This window comes from Megalobrama amblycephala, linkage group LG7 (genome assembly GCF_018812025.1).
Source record: "Megalobrama amblycephala isolate DHTTF-2021 linkage group LG7, ASM1881202v1, whole genome shotgun sequence".
Classification (NCBI taxonomy): domain Eukaryota; kingdom Metazoa; phylum Chordata; class Actinopteri; order Cypriniformes; family Xenocyprididae; genus Megalobrama; species Megalobrama amblycephala.
The window spans coordinates 27,988,616-28,006,507 of NC_063050.1; the positions used below are offsets into that span (position 1 = coordinate 27,988,616).

At 36.2% G+C, this 17,892-nt stretch overlaps 2 protein-coding genes across 10 annotated transcripts in view; both read right to left on the reverse strand.

Annotated features, from left to right (window-relative positions):
- Positions 1-829: 829 nt before the first annotated feature.
- Positions 830-15,268, reverse strand: unc93b1 (unc-93 homolog B1, TLR signaling regulator). Of its 2 annotated transcripts, none has more exons than XM_048196856.1 (13): positions 15,108-15,268; positions 14,609-14,785; positions 13,335-13,476; positions 12,766-12,919; positions 12,337-12,498; positions 10,646-10,775; positions 10,319-10,412; positions 8,410-8,534; positions 6,323-6,505; positions 5,172-5,445; positions 4,919-5,037; positions 3,076-3,198; positions 830-1,903 (listed from the first exon to the last, which is right to left on the reverse strand). In XM_048196856.1, the coding sequence occupies exons 2-13, from the start codon at positions 14,726-14,728 to the stop codon at positions 1,649-1,651; spliced, it is 1,881 nt and encodes a 626-aa protein (XP_048052813.1). In that variant the 5' UTR covers positions 14,729-14,785; positions 15,108-15,268; the 3' UTR covers positions 830-1,648. The 2 variants fall into 2 exon arrangements, with proteins under 2 accessions (XP_048052813.1, XP_048052814.1); XM_048196857.1 differs by having other exon boundaries at positions 14,609-14,759; positions 15,108-15,267.
- A 2,343-nt stretch (positions 15,269-17,611) lies between these two features.
- timm10 (translocase of inner mitochondrial membrane 10 homolog (yeast)) overlaps positions 17,612-17,892 on the reverse strand; it is a 15,757-nt gene continuing 15,476 nt past the window's right edge. For all 8 annotated transcript variants that reach the window (XM_048196817.1, XM_048196811.1, XM_048196816.1 and 5 more), the window contains one exon: positions 17,612-17,892. This exon is cut by the window's right edge and continues 346 nt beyond it. The gene's annotated coding sequence lies outside the window, so the exon portion shown is untranslated.

Sequence of the window (17,892 nt, forward strand, 5' to 3'; positions counted from 1 at the left end):
TAGCCTACTGTTAGCCTTTTATATCTGACGACTTTATTTAGGCTTCAAAATCTATAAATGTTGTGTTAACTTGTAAAGATTATCTTGATAGACAAAATGTGTAAGTGTCATAACCCTTTGTTGAACACAGAGCTTATTTTCTGCGATTTTCCAAAAGTCTATGGGAAAAATGAATAGGCTTTCAGTCGAGGGAACCCGTGCGCCGCTAACTTCCGGGTTAGCCTACAAAAACACGTCATCCCTGGGGCACTCAATTGAGTCATTTGTTCCACAAACCAAGTGGCTGTATTTATGAATGAATCATTTATGAATGACTTTCAATAATGATTCGTTCAAAGCTGCAGATTCGTTCACGAATTACCGCTGTGTTGTAGTTCTGCTGTGGATTTCATTGCACAATAGAGCATGCTTTAGTTTCATTAGTATATCACGCATTTGGCAAATAATTTAAGCTGTGTTATAGTTTTTCTGACAGCTAGATAGTTCCAGAGCATTACTTTTAGCATTTATTTAGCTGTCATCATTTGGATTTAATTTTTCTTAAAGGGATAGTTCACCCATCATTTACTCACCCTTAAGTTAATTCCAAACCTGTATGAATTTCTTTCTTCTGATGAACACAAAAGAAGAATATTTTGAAGAAAATGGGTAACCAAACAGTTGATGGGCCCCACTGACTTCCATATTATGGAAGTCAATGGCCCATTAACGTTTTATAAAGACAGCTCAAGTTTTGTTCAGCTTCTAAAAAAACACATCTCTAGGCCCTTTAAAAAAAATTTCATTCCGCAGCCTTGCGTTTCGTGTTTTTAAATGCAAAACAAATGTGTTTTATTGAACTTCTTTTAATTTGAGTGTAATGTGCGAGACACGAGACAAAAGAGCAACGGCCAAAATCTAGCCCATGTTTACATGAAACACAATGGAAAAGCAGCAGTGAAATGCTAAAATATGTTTTCTGTTAACAGCTGCTAAGAATATATCTGCATAAAGTACCTACATCTAATGCAAATGAAAGAGAAACATACTGAAAGACTGCAAAAAATTTCACACGTGAATAACTGTACACTAAATTAAGTATTATCATTCACATTATAGCTTATCATACCTTGCGTAAAACATAAACGCAGCATTTTAAATCACATAGAATCTCTCTCTGTCATCTTTATTACAGTATTACAGTTTTATAACATCATATTTGAGAATGAAATGTAACACTTTTTTTAATGGAGAGCTATTTGTTTATCTTTTACAATGAAGAAAATAGCTATGAAATGGATAAAGAATCACTGTACACACACAAAAAAGGGAATTAGAAAGAAATACACAACTCAAGCACATCACCATGACCAAAGGCCAAAATGGAGAATAATCCATTTCTATGGCAACAAACCACCTAACCTTACAAGGTATCAGCAGTTTCCTCTTTTCACTTCCCATTTCAATGAAACACTTGTTTTCACTTTTTTTTTTTACCGTGGACTATTTTCTGACCTTAATTTTTTTCATCGGTGACCCACCCTTTTCCTTTTTCTAAAGAAAAAAAAACATTATTTAATAAAAAAGTGAGTACACGATTCCAAGACTTCTCTTTCATTCTGGCTATTCAGTATTTTACAACTTCCCGTCATCTTTCACCTCTCCTTTTCTAGTCCCTCATATGTTGGACATAGTCCTCTCTCTCTCCTGCCTGCTCGTAGGCAGCGTTGTCATGTCTCCTCCTGCGGTCCCTAACCCCGCTCCTCTCTGGTCCCGGTGAACCCTGGGAATCGCCGTCTGTATTTTTGTCCTCCTCAACCAACATTCTCTCATTCTCTTCTTTCTCATCATCATCATCAGCATCACTCAGGTCCGTGTCTGATTCATCGGAATTTTCTTCCTCAAGGTATCGGTAACCTTTGACCTTTGAGGAACAGGATAGTAATGGAAGACATTAGCGATGAGAGCGATATGGAAGTATAATAATGACAAAAGCAGAAGTTTATCCATCTGGAACAGTAGTCAAGCCACTAAAAGGACAGTTTAGTCAGTTTAGTTTATAATTATAAGTTTCTAAACTGTCCTTTTAGTGGCTTGAACATTGTTCCAGTTGGATAAACTTCTGCTTATGAATTCTGCTTTTGTCATTATTATACTTCCAAATTCCTCTCATTGCAAATGTCTCTAATAACACATTTTTGTAAAAAAAAATAAATAAATTCATAAGTGCATCAACAAAAGTAAACTTAGAAAGTATATTTTTTTAAACAAATTAAGGATGAGCCAAAATTATTGTTTGGTTTAATACAGGTGCTGTCAAGTTGTTTTGAACCTGGAAACTTACAGTATTTTACAAAATAAATTAATTCAACTTCTTACAATTAGGGGTGGGACAAAATATAGATAGGGCAATATATCGTTGTCCTTCTCCGTGCGATACGAGAATCGATATGCTGGCGTCAAATATTGATATTTTAATTAATAAAATAAGGCGCTCTAAAAACCTGCACATCAAGCAACTTATTGATTATCGCAGAATTGCTGACTGTATTGTGATCTTATCGCAATCGTGAGCCATGTATTGTGTATCGTGAGGTACGATTCCCACCCCTACTAACAATGTGTACTACGCAAAAGTTGTTTCTTTAATAAACTCTATAAAGCTCCTCTGAACTCACTGTAGTGACACATTAAAGTCACCATGAAATCAAAATGGGAAATTCTTATTTTTTTACAGAATGTTGCAGTGTTTATTATAAATGATTTATCCATGCACATCATTATTTTTTTTAATTCATTCATATGCCCTTGTTATCTTTAATCAAAAATGTTAACCTCCCCTCCCCCTCGCCATCCACTCATTTCATTTTGTGTATCTCGGCAGAGGGTGGGACTAAATATCCACATCTGACTGCAAACTGGCATTCATATCTGCCTTTATTTAGTTAGCAACGGCCAACTTCTTATGATCCATTCAATTCCCAAATACGAAATCAAGTCCCACCCTACATATTTTTTCACTTGGATATATGTCACAATAGGAAAGACACTAGTATCATAACTTCCGTTTCATGCCTTCTTCAATAGCTGAATTACCTTGTGTCGTGGACGCGGAATCCGTGGCAACCTAAATGGAATTTTCTTTGCCAGGCGACGCTCCATCTGCACGTAGCAGAACGATGCTACTATGAGAGCAAACAACAGGAGTCCAAGCTTGGCCTTAGAAAGGGACCAGACAGAGAAAATGAGCAGCTGACTTAATCGTTATTTTAAACACTGATTTTTAATTCTGTGTTAATATGTAAATAAGAAATCTCCACATATGTGACCCTGGACCACAAAACCAGTCATAAGTCGCACGGGTATATTTGTAGCAATAGCCAACAATACATTGTATGGGTCAAAATTATCGATTTTTCTTTTATGCCAAAAATCATTAGGATATTAAGTAAAGATCATGTTCCATGAAGATATTTTGTAAACTTCCTACCGTAAATATATCAAAAATGTATTTTTGTAAGTAATATGCATTGCTAAGGAGTTCGTTTGGACAACTTTAAAGGCGATTTTCTCTATATGTAGAATTTTTTGTACCCTTAGATTCCAGATTTTCAAATAGTTGTATCTCAGCCAAATACTGTCATATCAGCTTTCAGATGATGTATAAATCTCAGTTTCAAAAAAATTGACCCTTATGGTCCAGGATCACATATTAAGATGACGAAATCCAGTCATTTCATAGGAATCTGCGCAATCAGGAGTGTTGCATAAAGGCAAAAAGTTTCCCCGGGCAGAGTTTACTCATGTTCATGTTGGTCATGCGAATGACCAACAGAAAGCTTCTTGGTTTGAAAGTAGCTTCTGTGTGAGTTGTGCTTCATACATTTCTACACGGCTGACAATAGACTTTTAGCCTATGAAATTTTGCTTAAATATTGTTAATGTGACCGTGCCTTAGACAGGACTCCAGACTCAAATGGACAGCAAAATGCAAAAAAGTGTGACAATAGTTTAATGCCGTTTCATCAAATATCAGAGTGCATGCCAGTGTTTTCTGTATGCAATAACACAGCCTGATGTACGATTCACAAACTAAAAACTTTGGTGCACTGATCCCATTCACAACCCTTGGAGGAGCAAGGATATTTTAAAATATGTCTCCGGATGGCTTGAGGGTGAGTAAATAATAACATTTTTGGGTGAACTCTCCCTTTAAGCTGTGGTCTGGTCACATTAGCGAAATTTCATGGAAAAAAAAATGTTCATTATCTATTATCAATAGTGTAGAGGTGTATGAAGTACAACTAACACAGAAGTTATTTTCAAAGCAAGCAGCTTTCTGTTGGTCAGTGTTGCGAATTCGTATGACTGACTGAACCTGATGTGCAAATCTGCAGAAGGAAATCTTTTACACTTGCGCGAAATTCCTGATTGTGGACGTGGATTACTATTGAAATGACTAGACAATGTCAAACAGCAGTAAATGTGACTGTGCCTTAAGTCAGAAAGTTTCAGGAAATGGCTTTGAACTTGTTTCTTGAATCAGACTCAGTGAACCATTCAGAATCAAGTGACTTCCTCACTAAACTGCTAAGTTACTTATATCTCATTTGAAATGAACCGGGAACTGTAATGTGTAGGGTAAGTGATCAATTTAAAATAGTATTTAAAAAAAACAAGACTTTTTTTTCCAAACAGGCAGAACTATTTTTTTCACAGAGTGATATTTAACGGCACAAAAACAACCAGGATCATAAAAGTAACAGCATTAATTTGGACTAATTTATACTAAATACACTGAACTAAATCACTTCTGAACAGCCACCTTCATCAAGTGATTCTGTAAATTAAACAAGTCATTTGTCCCCCTATTATTTTTGTTTGCCTGGCACCCTATTACAGTAAATGCAATCAAAACCTAAAGAAATAAAGGCCTTACCCGCATAGGCAATGCAGACCAAAGGTAGACGATGAAGATGGCAATGGCCTGGCACCAGTGATAGATTGTATAAACAAAATCTAGTCGCTCCTTGTCTTCATACAGCATCCCCAGCAGAGCTACAAACAATGTTATGTCATATCATTGATGTGACTGCAATCTAACCTCTCCCAGAATCAGTCTAGATGGCTACTTGCTGTATATTTTTCTACGTACTGTATGTTTTATATGTATAAATGCCATTTGTACTCACTGCTCAGTCCAGTCTTGTTGAAAGCAGTGCCCATACCCCAGAGGGCAGAGAGCACCAACAGATATGGAAGATAGTTAGGTGTTCTGGGTTGGGGCGACCAGCACATAAGGGTTATGATTAGCACAAAGTGCACGCAAGCTCCCACCAGAAGAATGACCGGCCTGGGCAAACGCAGCAGCGTCAGGGCCAGGGCCGAACAGATGGAGGATGACAAACCATACACCATAACCAACAACCACAGCTTCTCCATCCCGACTGCACATACTCCATATGACTGAGAAAGACAGAGATAGAAAAGGAGAAAATCTGTTTAGGTAATGAGTGATTGTGCGCTGTTATTTTAATAGCATAATTAACCTAAATACCAGGCAAATTGGTTTACTTGCTTCTTCGCAGTTGCTTAAAGGGATAGTTCACTCAAAAATGAAAATTCTGTCATTGGTTAATCTTTGAAACACAAATTAAGATATTTTTGATGAAACCTGCGTGGTTTCTGTCCCTCCATTGATGGTCCAGAGATCCAAAAAGGTCATAAAGGCGTCATAAAATGAATCCATATAAATCGAGTGGTTTAAGTCTTGTGAAGATATATGATCAACCGATTTAATTTAGGCTTTTATTTACATCTAAACAATGATTGACGCATACATATACATACGGTAAATGTGGAAGATTGTGTGTGTGTGCGTCAAAATTTCCAAGTTAACCAAATGTGATTTGCTCTATGTGTGTATTTATATGTGAATAAAAGCCTAAATTAAATCTGTTCATCATATAAAGTGATCATATCTCTTCAAGACTTCGATTAAACAGCTTGATTCATTAGGATTCATTTAATTATGCTGTGTGACCTTTTTGAATCTTTTACCTTTTGTTAGCTGGACATTCAATGGAGGGACAGAAACCTCCCAAATCATCTTGATTTGTGTTTTGAAGATTAACCAAAGTCTTACAAGTTTGGAACGACATGAAGATATAAATAATGACAGAATTTTCATTTTTGTGTGAACTAACCCTATAATATTGTAGCATGGTAACACAAAAAGCTAAAAAATATTCAGTGCTGAGAGCTGACACTGTGTGACTTTTGGTATTCAGATTTTACCTGTACATTTGATTAATGTTCAGATACACAGTCTAGTTTCTCTCACCAGTACGATTCCCTGCACGGCGAAGAGCACTTCAAAGCCAGAGTAGATGAAGAAAGGACAGAGCAGACGGAGACGGTAGTCACGTAAGTGCTTGAAGGGCAACTGAAAGATGTTCCCCCAGCCGATACTGCGAAGGTCAATTTCCTCTGTGGGCCGATATGCAGCTCCACACAACACCAGGAACTATTAGGGGAACATTGGCAGCTCACTGTTAAAAGAGATAGTTCACTCAAAAATAAAAAAAATCTTCTTTGACGTGGAACACTCGTGCAAGTCTTCTGAAACCATATGATAACTTTGTGTGAGGAACATACCAAAATACTGTATATTTTGCTGATATCAAATGAGGGCATGATTTTTTTACTTAATTCAGGGTTATTATAGTTAACGAAAACTGTAAAAAAAAAAAAAAAAAAAAAAGCTAATTGCCAAGGCAATGTTTCTCATTTTCATTTAGCTTAACCTGATGTACAAAAATAACTATTATTAAAACTATATCAAAGTCCCTTTAAGACAAGTCATTTCACTCGGCGGCCATCTTTGAAACGCCTCTCTGGCATCCTGGGCATCATGCAATCTCTTTGAATGGGGAAACATCAACTTCTCCAAAACTGTTCGCCAACCTTACGATTAAATTTCATATTTGAAATCACCAATGAAATCTAACAACAACCGGCTCATAAATTTAGTTTCTAAACGCTCGAATCATGACAAAAAAAACTGTATTTTTCAGGCTGGATCAAGCTAATGCGCATGCGCAGACCTAAATGCGCGTCTCTTCTGAGGCGCGCGTCTGACTGTTTCTATAGAAACCGATGATTCTAACGGCCGCTGAAGTGACGCGATGACTTTACCAGTCGGCGATTGGCTCTTATTTAGAAGGCGAGAACACTTTCTCCCATTCAAAACAATACGAGTGACACGTCTTGTGTTATTTTATAGTCTTTGACTATATAGACATTTAAAAAAACGTATAAAAATGACAAAAACTAAAAAAAAACCTCTAAATGTCACTATCGCCATCTGGAGTGCCCTTGATAGTCACCGGAGGGCACTCTACCACAGACCACTGCCACTCAGTCATGGACTTCATCCCCCATAATCCTTTGCCTGGACTCATCATCAATGATCATATCCACCTGTGCATCATTACATTGTTAACCTGGCCTATATAAGCTTGTGTCTTTCCAATCAGTCTTTGTCTTTGTGAGGATGTAGCGTGTTTTGCCCTGTGCTTTCCAGATTTCTTGTTCATGTTTGGATTAGCTCTCGTTTTATTACATTTCTGCTTGTATTTGGATCCAGCCTCTCCTTATCCCTGCATTTGACACGTTACACTAAAACTTTAACAAAAAATGAAAATGCAAAACATAAAAATAAAAACAAATTAAAAATATTAATGAAAAATAGAATAGCATCTCAATGATACTAAAATGACTTAATTTTAATTATGTCAAAAGGTAATTCAAAAGCGAACATAATTGATGTCAAACCTGCATCTAATGCTAGTGTATTTGATTTGAAAGCTACGGCTTTTAAGTGAACAATGATCAAATTTCATCCCACATTAGTCATATGGACCATTTTATGATTTTTTTTTTTTTTTTAATCAATTTGGAGCTTGATAGTCATTGACTCATTCACTTTCACTACATGTCTTGTTACAGTGTAATTACACAAATAAGTACTTTATGTTTAGGGTCAGGATTTGGTTGGTATTGTGTAAGTTGCTAGTAATTATGCATAATTTACTATTATGTTACTAGATGGATTCAGAATAACTTGAGGCTAAATAAAAGATTTTAAAACAACTAAGTGAATATTCTACAGTAATAACAGAATTTCTAAGTGAAATATTTGAGTGATTTTTTTCTTTTAATTATTACTCAATTAAAAAAAGGCCTTAATCTACTTTGGCTCAATATGATATGTCTGTGTGAGAGGACTATCAAGGTCAAATTGCTGTTGGTTATAAAAACTGTTTCTAGTGTTTAGTCACTGATTTATTGCTAATTTTGGGGGTATTTAAGATGATGTGGGAAATAGAGATGTCATAACAGTGATGATAATGAAAATGATAGTCTTACAATAAGCATGGCGAGGAAGGCTGCTCCCATGAGCACACTCTCCACCTCGATGAGCAGCAGAGAGCGAGGCAAAGAACGCAAAACTGTCTTATTGAAATTCTCTATCACTCCTTTACCACCAGCTCCTGAGGGAGAGAGAGAGAGGGGATGAGATGAGAAAAGAGAAAATAATGTTTCTAACAAGACTGCACATGTTTTAAATTAGAGTTTGATCTGGTTGCATAAAGTTGCATAGAATTCAGGCTGCTTCTTTCATGTTTTACACTATACAATATGGCAAGTGGGTGACTTTCCACGTTAACCAGTGATGCTGGAAGCAGTGATGCATGTTAAACAGTGATGCTGGTGATTTGGTGCGATTGCCTATTTTGCAATTTCAAATACTGGTATAAAAAAAGTCTTATCGTCATCTCTGCTGAGAGCCAGGAAGAGCCAGACACAGCAGAGCATTGAAGAGCAGATGTGCTGACGCCCTGGTTTGCAGCAAGTCAGAAGTGTGAAGTTTCTAATTGCCAATTTTTTTTCCATCAGAGCCAACTGGCTGTAAATATTCTTGACACATTCGATTTTATTTTGCAAGATATGTTCTCATTATTAACACATGGAACTAACAAGCTTTCAAGATGGTTTTGATAAGTTTTTTAAAATTATTTTCTTTAGTGTTAATTGGATTCACTTTGAGTTTACTCACTTTATTTATAGTATTTGGACACTTTTAGGCCATACTTAACATAATATATTAATTTAATTGATTTAAAAAAAAAAAAAAAAATCAAACCAAGTGGCATCTGTAAACAAATTATTATAAAGAACTTGTTTTGTGAAATGTTTTACTTCGCTACATACACTACCATTCAAAAGTTTGGGGTTAGTAAGATTAGTCAGTCAAAGTTTATATATATATATATATATATATATATATATATATATATATATATATATATATATATATATATATATATATGGGTTAGGGGTTATATGTCCTATATTTAGGGAAATATATATATATATATAATATATATAATATATATTTCAAACAAATGCTGGTTGTATAAACAATGCTGATTTTTTTTTTATCATGGTTTCCACAAAAATATTAAGAAGCACCAAATCAGCATTTTAGAATGATTTCTGAAGGATCATGTGACACTGAACACTGGAGTAATGATGCTTACGAAATTACGTTTACAAATATATTCAAATAGAGAAGAGTTTTTTTAAAAATTCTAAAAATATTTCACAATATTACTATTTTTTGATCAAATACATGCATAAATTTGACAAACTTTTGAATGGCATTGTATAAATAAATACCATTTGGTATGATATTTTGTTAAGTAATGCAACATTTTCATACATTTAAAAGAGTGGCTGATGTGTCAGTTCTTTTTGGGGCCACCGCACATGGAGATTGTTCTTTTTCTGTCATTAAGTTACTCATTTTCCTAGCAAGTCAAGTAGAGTTGGTGTTCAAGCAACAGCTGTTGAGGTGAGATACTGTTTTTCAAGTGTCAAAGTTCTTGTTTTTAAGTTTTCTTGCTCCCTTGTAAATATATATACCCATGTATACCTTATGTTTGGTGTGGTAGTTTCATAGCTATTTTTATAGTTGTTATAACCTCCAGAAATATCCAACAAAACAAATAAGTGAACACTTTTTTTAAAAGTCTCTCCAGACAAACCAGCATCAGCACTTCAGTTTTGAAAGTCTTGGGTACTTTATAAAGTTCTTTTTGACTGTTCTAATTCTACATGACAGATTCTACATGAATCGAGCATGTCAAAACTTCACAAAAGGATGTGAGAACTAATACTACGCAAATGTCATACTGAGCACCTGCTCACGAGCCTTTAAAATGTCAGCGTGTAAAGCTAAAAAGGAGGACAAGATTGAGAGAGAGGATTTTACCACACTGAGTGACTTTGTAGAGAGTGTGATTGTAATCATTCAGATAGTTATTGAGGAACAGCACCATGGGGAACTCGGCAAACACGAAACTCAGCTGCAGAGAGAGAAGAGAGACAGAGAGTGAACACTATAAATAGCCGCATGTTAATGCACAAACCCACATGCAGCCGACATCTGACACATACACACACACACAGCTGTGAATACATATAAATACTTCAGTTATGATGGCAAAGGGGAGAAAACAACTAATCACAGGTTAACTATTACTGCTTACAGCCTTTCACACATTTTAAGAGTGCCTTGAAACTGATTATCTTAACTCACATGGAAAAAAATGTAGAAGACGGACTGAAAAATGATGATGTACGAATGGAAGGCTCCTTTGGGGGGCTTCTTCTGCTCCTGGACATGTTCATCTTTATAGTTCACATACTCATAGTACTGCTGGGCCATTCTGACAAGCACACAAGTGGGAAGTTATATATGAAAAGACTCAAAAGAAAATAGCTGTATAAAACTGAGTAGTGAGATTTTGGTCACGCTAAGACAATGCGAGGAGAATTACTAGCTAAATAATCTAAAAAATAATGACCAAGCAGCTTTCCCAAATACTTCCTGTCTACCAACTCACAGATTTGATTGGCTGAGTTGATGTTGCACTATTGGAAATCAACCTACAAAATGGCTTACACTATCTGCAGAAACAAAACTAGGATCATTTTTTCTTAACGATACCAATAAACAAATACCGGTAGTTATTTTCATGTTATGGCCAGTAACTGCAAAACATATATACTCAATATCAAATGATAGAGAAACACTACCAGTCAAACGTTTTTGAACAGTTTCTCTTTTTTTAAAAGTCTCATCTGCTCACCAAGGCTTGATTTATTTAATCCAAAATACAGCAAAAATATTAAAGTAACTGTTTTCTATTTGAATATATTTTGAATATGCAATTTATTTCTGTGTTGGCAAATCTGAATTTTCAGCATCGTTACTCCAGTCTTCAGTGTCACATGATCCTCAATGAAACACCAATATACTTAAAATGATTGACATAAAGTACCATTCAAAAGTTTGGGGTTGATAGAGTTTAATGTTTTTGAAAGAAGTCTCTTATGCTCACCAAATTTATTAGATCAAAAATACAATAAAAACAGTAATATTGTGAAATATTTTTACAATTGAAAAAAAACTGCTTGATATTTTAATATATTTTAAAATGTTTTCCTGTGATGGCAAAGCTGAATTTCCAGCATCATTACTTCAGTCTTCAGTGTCACATGATCCTCCAGAAATCATTCGAATATGATGATTTGGTGCTCAAGAAACATTTCTTAATATTATTATCAATGTTGACGTTGTTCTTTTTAATATAGAATTTTCTTTCGAGATTCTTTGATTAATAGAAAGTTCAAAAGAACAGCATTTATTTTAAGTAGAAATCTTTTGTAACATTATAAATGTCTTTACTGTCACTTTAGGGTTGTCAAAAGTACCGACTTCGATACCAAGTCGGTACTGAAATATTAAAAATGTGACGCTTTGAGCGCTGTTGAGCGGATTCGTAAACACCTCTGATTGGCCATTGTGTTCACGCACGTATCAGATATGTCTGTGATTGGCTACAATGATCAACATTACAAAATGTTGTAAAAAGTCGCTCTTCACCGAGTGCTTACACAGATACACACGGGAGTGTTTGAAAGCAAGAGTCTATCAGCACACCGGTCCACTAATAGATCATTGTGTTGATCACTGTAGCTAATCACAGACGTCATGCGTGTGAACACAATAAGCAATCAGATGCATTTACAAATCCACTCAACAGCTCTCAAAGTGTCATATTTTTAAAATTTCTGTACCAAATTGGTATCGAAGTCAGTTCTTTTGACAACACTAGGTCAATTTAAAGCATCCTTTCTAAATAAAAGTATTACTTTCTGCCCCCCCAAAAATCTTTCTGAGCCCAAACATTTGAACAATGGTGTGATGCTTTTGAACACGCTCACCTGGTAATGTAATTTCCCAAGGATGCCCACAGCGGAACAATGACAACACCAATGGCCACAGCTGATGGTACAAGGGTGTAGTATCGCTCCCAGTAATTGGTTGAAACAAACAGAGCATAGATGCCTGAAGCCAGGAACATCATCCATTTAGTCCCCAGAAATCTGAGGAAGAAATTGAGAAATACACTTAAATTGGAAAACTAATGGTGAAAGAGCAGCCGTACTGGACTGTAATTATCACTGTAAGTCATTTTTATTTTACACCATGGGTGTGAGAAGACCTTTAGTGCCAAAACTGCTCAAGCATTAAGTGGACAGTAGATGAAGAAGTGCTGCTAATAACTGTGTTGGTGGGTGACAAAAAACATCCAAAGAACAAGAACAAAACAGAAATGCGAGGAAATACATTGACAACAGTTCGTATGCTACCTAATGAGCACCGGTGTGTAGAGCAGGCCGACAATAGGCGTAACGTTGATGCCCATCAGCATTTTGTTGTCGATATCCTCCAGCCCTAAGGAGCTATACTTGACCTCTCGGTATGTCTCATCGTAGTGCAGAATTAACTGCATCTGTAACAGACCTGCAGAGAAACAATCTGTGAAAAAGCAGGCACAACGCTCCCAAAACCCTCTTTTACTTTTGGCATGCGACACGAGATTTGTCAGCTGTTGCTCGATTTCACAGTCTCAGACCAAATGAGACATCTTTGAGTGTGTGCATGCCAATGAACTTGCTAAAAATGACCAGATGAGTGAAGAGTCAGTCAAGTATGCCATCCACAAAGCATGTCATATTCATTGGCAGTGCATGGGAGCAGACAGTGCATAATGAAATCTCACTGAGACAACAGTGTGACACAAGTAGAGTCCTACTCAATGTCGTATTTACAGTAGGATCTTTTTATAAAACAGCGCGCGCAGACTTTGAAGAGTATGAGGTCATTGCTGGACTGAATCATATTATGTGCCTGTGGTGTGTGTTGCGCAATGGCTGACCCATGTAAACACTGTAGATGATCATTCCTCCGCAACTGGCCCCCACCACATTCTTCACTACTCCCAGCCTCTTCCGTCTGTAGTACTTGCGCTCCTCCTCCTCCTCGTCGTAGTCAGGATGTGGGCCCAGAAACTCCTCCACCTGTTAGTACAAGAAAGGTCCGAAAGTCTGAGACCACATTGAAAACTCTCCTTTTCATTTATACTTGGAAATAAAGTGTCAGGGTTTTGTAAAAATTTAAACAAAGAAAAGATGGAATAATTGAGATTCTGCAGTATTAAGCACATTTATGACATTGAACATGTGACCCCCAACCCCAACTTTTCACTCAAGTTGTTTCTGATAATATATAGTACTGCTCAAAGGTTTGGGCTCAGTAAGTGTTTTTTAATTATTATTTTTTAATGATTTCTGAAGGATCATGTGACACTGAAGACTGGAGTAATGGTGCTGAAAATTCAGTTTTACCATCACATAAATAAATTGCATTTTAAAATATGTTCAAATAGAAAACAGTTATTTTAAATTGTAATAATATTAAACAGTATTACGGTTTTTATTGCATTTAAAAAAAAAAAAAAAATTATTCCAAACTTTTGACCGGTAGTGTAAAAGTTGTAATTCTCTTTGATTCAGCCATTTATAAAGAAAAATATTGTAATATTGTAAATATATAAGAATAATTTCCACTATGTTAGACTTTTGCACATTCACTATATATCAATATATTTGATTCATGTATACAAATATTGAGTAGACCCATTTAAACAAAAAAAACAAAACAAAAAAAAACAAAACAAGGAGGCTGCAAGAAGACTTAATATTATATTGAAATAATCTGACTCAATTAAAAGACATAAAGCATATTTCATATTCTATTATCCTGTAAACCAGGGATGTCCAAACTCGATCCTAGAGGGCCACTGTCCCGCAGAGTTTAGCTCCAACTTGCCTCAACACACACGCACGCACGCACGCACGCACACGTCTGGAAGTTTCTAGTATGCCTAATTAGCCCTTAATTAGCTGGTTCAGGTGTGTTTAATTGGGGTTAAGGCTAAACTCTGCAGGACAGTGGCCCTCCAGGATCGAGTTTGGAGACCCCTGCTTTAAACAACTGTTGTTTTTATTAAAAAACACGGTTCTAGAAACTTCTATCAACAGTGGTTATATATTTACTCTGTAGTTTATTCCGTTAACATACATTTCAAGCAGTTCTGTGGTCATTACGGTACCAGAAATATCCTAGCCTACAGGCTTTGGTAGAGGCTACCTGTCCCTGTATGTTTCCTTCAGGACCGGGCAGCTGCACTTGATCATCTCCACCAGCAGGGGGCGCGTCGTTCACTTCAGCCTCGCTGTACACGTTATCTTCAGTGATCACTGCTGCCATCTGGCGGCCGCAATGCTCGCTAGACAAAAGACTGGGTAAAGCAGGACAGGTAGATCGCTGTGTGTGAGAGGTAAACATGACGATTTCAAAAATAAAATATAAAAAAAATCAAAATAAATGTAAGTGAAGCAAAGAAGGATAAGAACATGAAAATATGGCAACTATATGGCTGTAATGTTACATAAAATAATACATACATTTGTTCTTGTAGTTAATAAAACACAAGGTTTGTGTAAACAAATGTACAAAACCAATTAATTCGATGTCCACACCGAGACATTTTAATACATTTATAGGTAATGTTCTATATGTAATGAAGCTTGACGATGCCGCAGGACGAAGCAATCATTAAACATTAACTAGAGCAAATATAACTCACCAAAGTGGTAACGATGAACTTCGCTATAGCGACAAACTCTACAAAATATTATAAATGATTAAAACTCAACGTTAAGAAACTTATATCGAGCCTCTACTGAAACTCTCGCCTTATAAATAGTTGTGTGGGGGTTTTATTAAGAGAACAGAGAAGGAAATGAAAGTTTTCTCCCTAGTTCCCCATTTTCTTAAAGGGACAGTGCCTCGTTGGCTAAGCACATACAGTATATGACACGAACAAGCCAATTGGAAGACGGCCTGCTTGGCTTCTCTTGCTCAATGTTTGTGAAAGGAAATTATTGAGGAAAAGCAAACATTATATCAACATACCAAACTCTTTTACATGCTGTTTCATTTTAATATACAATGAGAAAGCCTGAAATATATGTGCCTTTGGAAGTAGGACAATTACCATAAGAGTATAATTAGAAAAAGACTGGACAAGTATGGCTTGTTTGGAAGAGTGGCCAGGAGAAAGCCTCTTCTCTGTAAAAAGAATATGGCAGCACAACTTAGGTTTGCAAAGTTGCATCTGAACAAACCACAAGACTTCTGGAAAAGTTTTTTTTTTGGACAAACGAGACCAGAGTGGAGATGTTTGGCCATGATGCACAGAGCCAAGTTTGGTGAAAACTAAACATAGCATATCAGCACAAACTCCTCATACCAGCTGTCAAGCAGGCTGGTGGAGGGGTGATGATTTGGGCTTGTTTTGCACCCACAGGACCTGGGCACCTTACAGTCTTTGAGTCAACCATGAACTCAAAAAGGCTGAAAAAGAAAATAATCAAGGTGTTGCACTGGCCCAGTCAAAGTCCAGACCTCAACCCGATAGAAATGCTGTTGCAGGACCTTAAAGAATTAGTTCACTTTCAAATGAAAATCAGCCCAAGCTTTACTCACCCTCAAGCCATCCCAGGTGTATTTGACTTTCTTCTCTCTGATGAACACAATCAGAGAAATATTAATAAATATCCTGACACATCCAAGCTTTATAATTGCATTGAGCAGGATCAACGAGGATGAGCTGAAGAAAGTGTTTCCATCCATAATAAAGTTGTACTCCACATGGGGGGTTAATAAAGGCCTCTGAAGCAAAGCGATGCGTTTGTGTAAAAAAATAAATAAAAAAAATCCATATTTAACAAGTTATTAAGTAAAATATATAGCTTTCGCCAGACATAGCCCTTTATATACAAATAACGGAAAAACAGAACTGGCATTGAACTTGCGAAAGCTAGATATTTTACTTCATAACTTGTTAAATATGGATTTTTTTTTTCTTTACACAAATGCATCTCTTTACTTCAGAAGGGCTTCATTAACCCCCTGGAGCAGTGTGGAATATGTTTATGATGGATAGATGTGGATGGAAGCACTTTCTTCAGCTCATCTGCCATTATAAAGCTTGGATGTGTCAGGATATTTATTAATATATCTCTATTGTGTTCATCAGAATGAAGAAAGTCATATACACCCATGATGGCTTGAGGGTGGGTCACCGTGATTTTGCCAAGTAAGACATGTTCCTGGATCAACATATTTGTTGATCCTGGAACAACATTCCAATCAACCAATCAGATTTGAGGGACAAGTTTACCGTTTATGTCAAGTTTAGGCTTGCAACCAGGGTTAGGTGCTTCTACATCAATGTTATTCACCTATCTTTTCCCTCTGATTTTAGGGACAAGTTATGGGTAGGATTAGGTTTAGGGGTAGGAATAGGGTTAAGACTAAATTTTCAGACTGGAATGTTGTTCCAATGTTCCAGGAACGTGTCTTACTTAGCAATATCACGGTGACCCTTGAGGGTGAGTAAAGCTTGGGCTAATTTTCATTTTAGAGTGAACTAATCCTTTAAGTAAGCTGTGCATAAACAACAATCTGCATAAAGCAACATTGTAAAGAAGAGAAAATTGTCACACATGGCTTCTCCATTTTGGCTTTATTTTTGTTAAATAATGACATGGTGTAATAATATGTATTCCATGTGTTGTTGTTCATGAGGTTGCATTTACTTAATTTTAAGACCTGTTAAAGGTCAAATTTATTTTTATATTTACAAATTTATACTTTAATTTTTTTTTATTATGTCCTGATATGTAAAACCATAGAATTAAAAAGGGTGTACTTTCTTTGTCACATGACTGTATATGGTAGGGAAGTATGCAATTTCGGATGAAGCCCATGTCTGTCAAAATCCAAAAATTAACAGGAAATGTCTCGTTGAAAACTGAAGATTTGTTAGATAAGTGGTGCTTTAAGAAGATGAATTCAGTGACATCTCCCTGAAAAGACTTTTTAGCGTACTGACAGTCCAACAGTTAGTGTTAACATGCTGTCAGCACACTAAAACTGTCTCTGGGGAGACAAGACTCAAAATGAATCCTCTTAAAACTTAAAAAGAAAAAATACAATCTCAACCGTCAAGTAACCACCCTGACCTTCTTTTCTGTTTTTCTTTTTTTTGTTGATAATTTTAAATAAAGGGTCAGAAGATAAAAACCGATTGGTAAACATTTTAATTTTGTTACACAATAAAGGTACATTTTGTAAAATGACTCAGAGAATGTAAGAAATTACAATGACCAGTGTCAACATAAAAAAAAGCCAACAACAATTTCACAAGGACACGATTTCACAACACTCCACAAATCCCCCCAACCAGATAACGTTTAATTCCTGTGATGTCGATAATGTTCATGCCAACAAACTATTCACAACTCCTGGGACAAACTGTATCCCACCTCCTTTCAAAAGTCTGAACCTTTTGGCATGTCAAACAG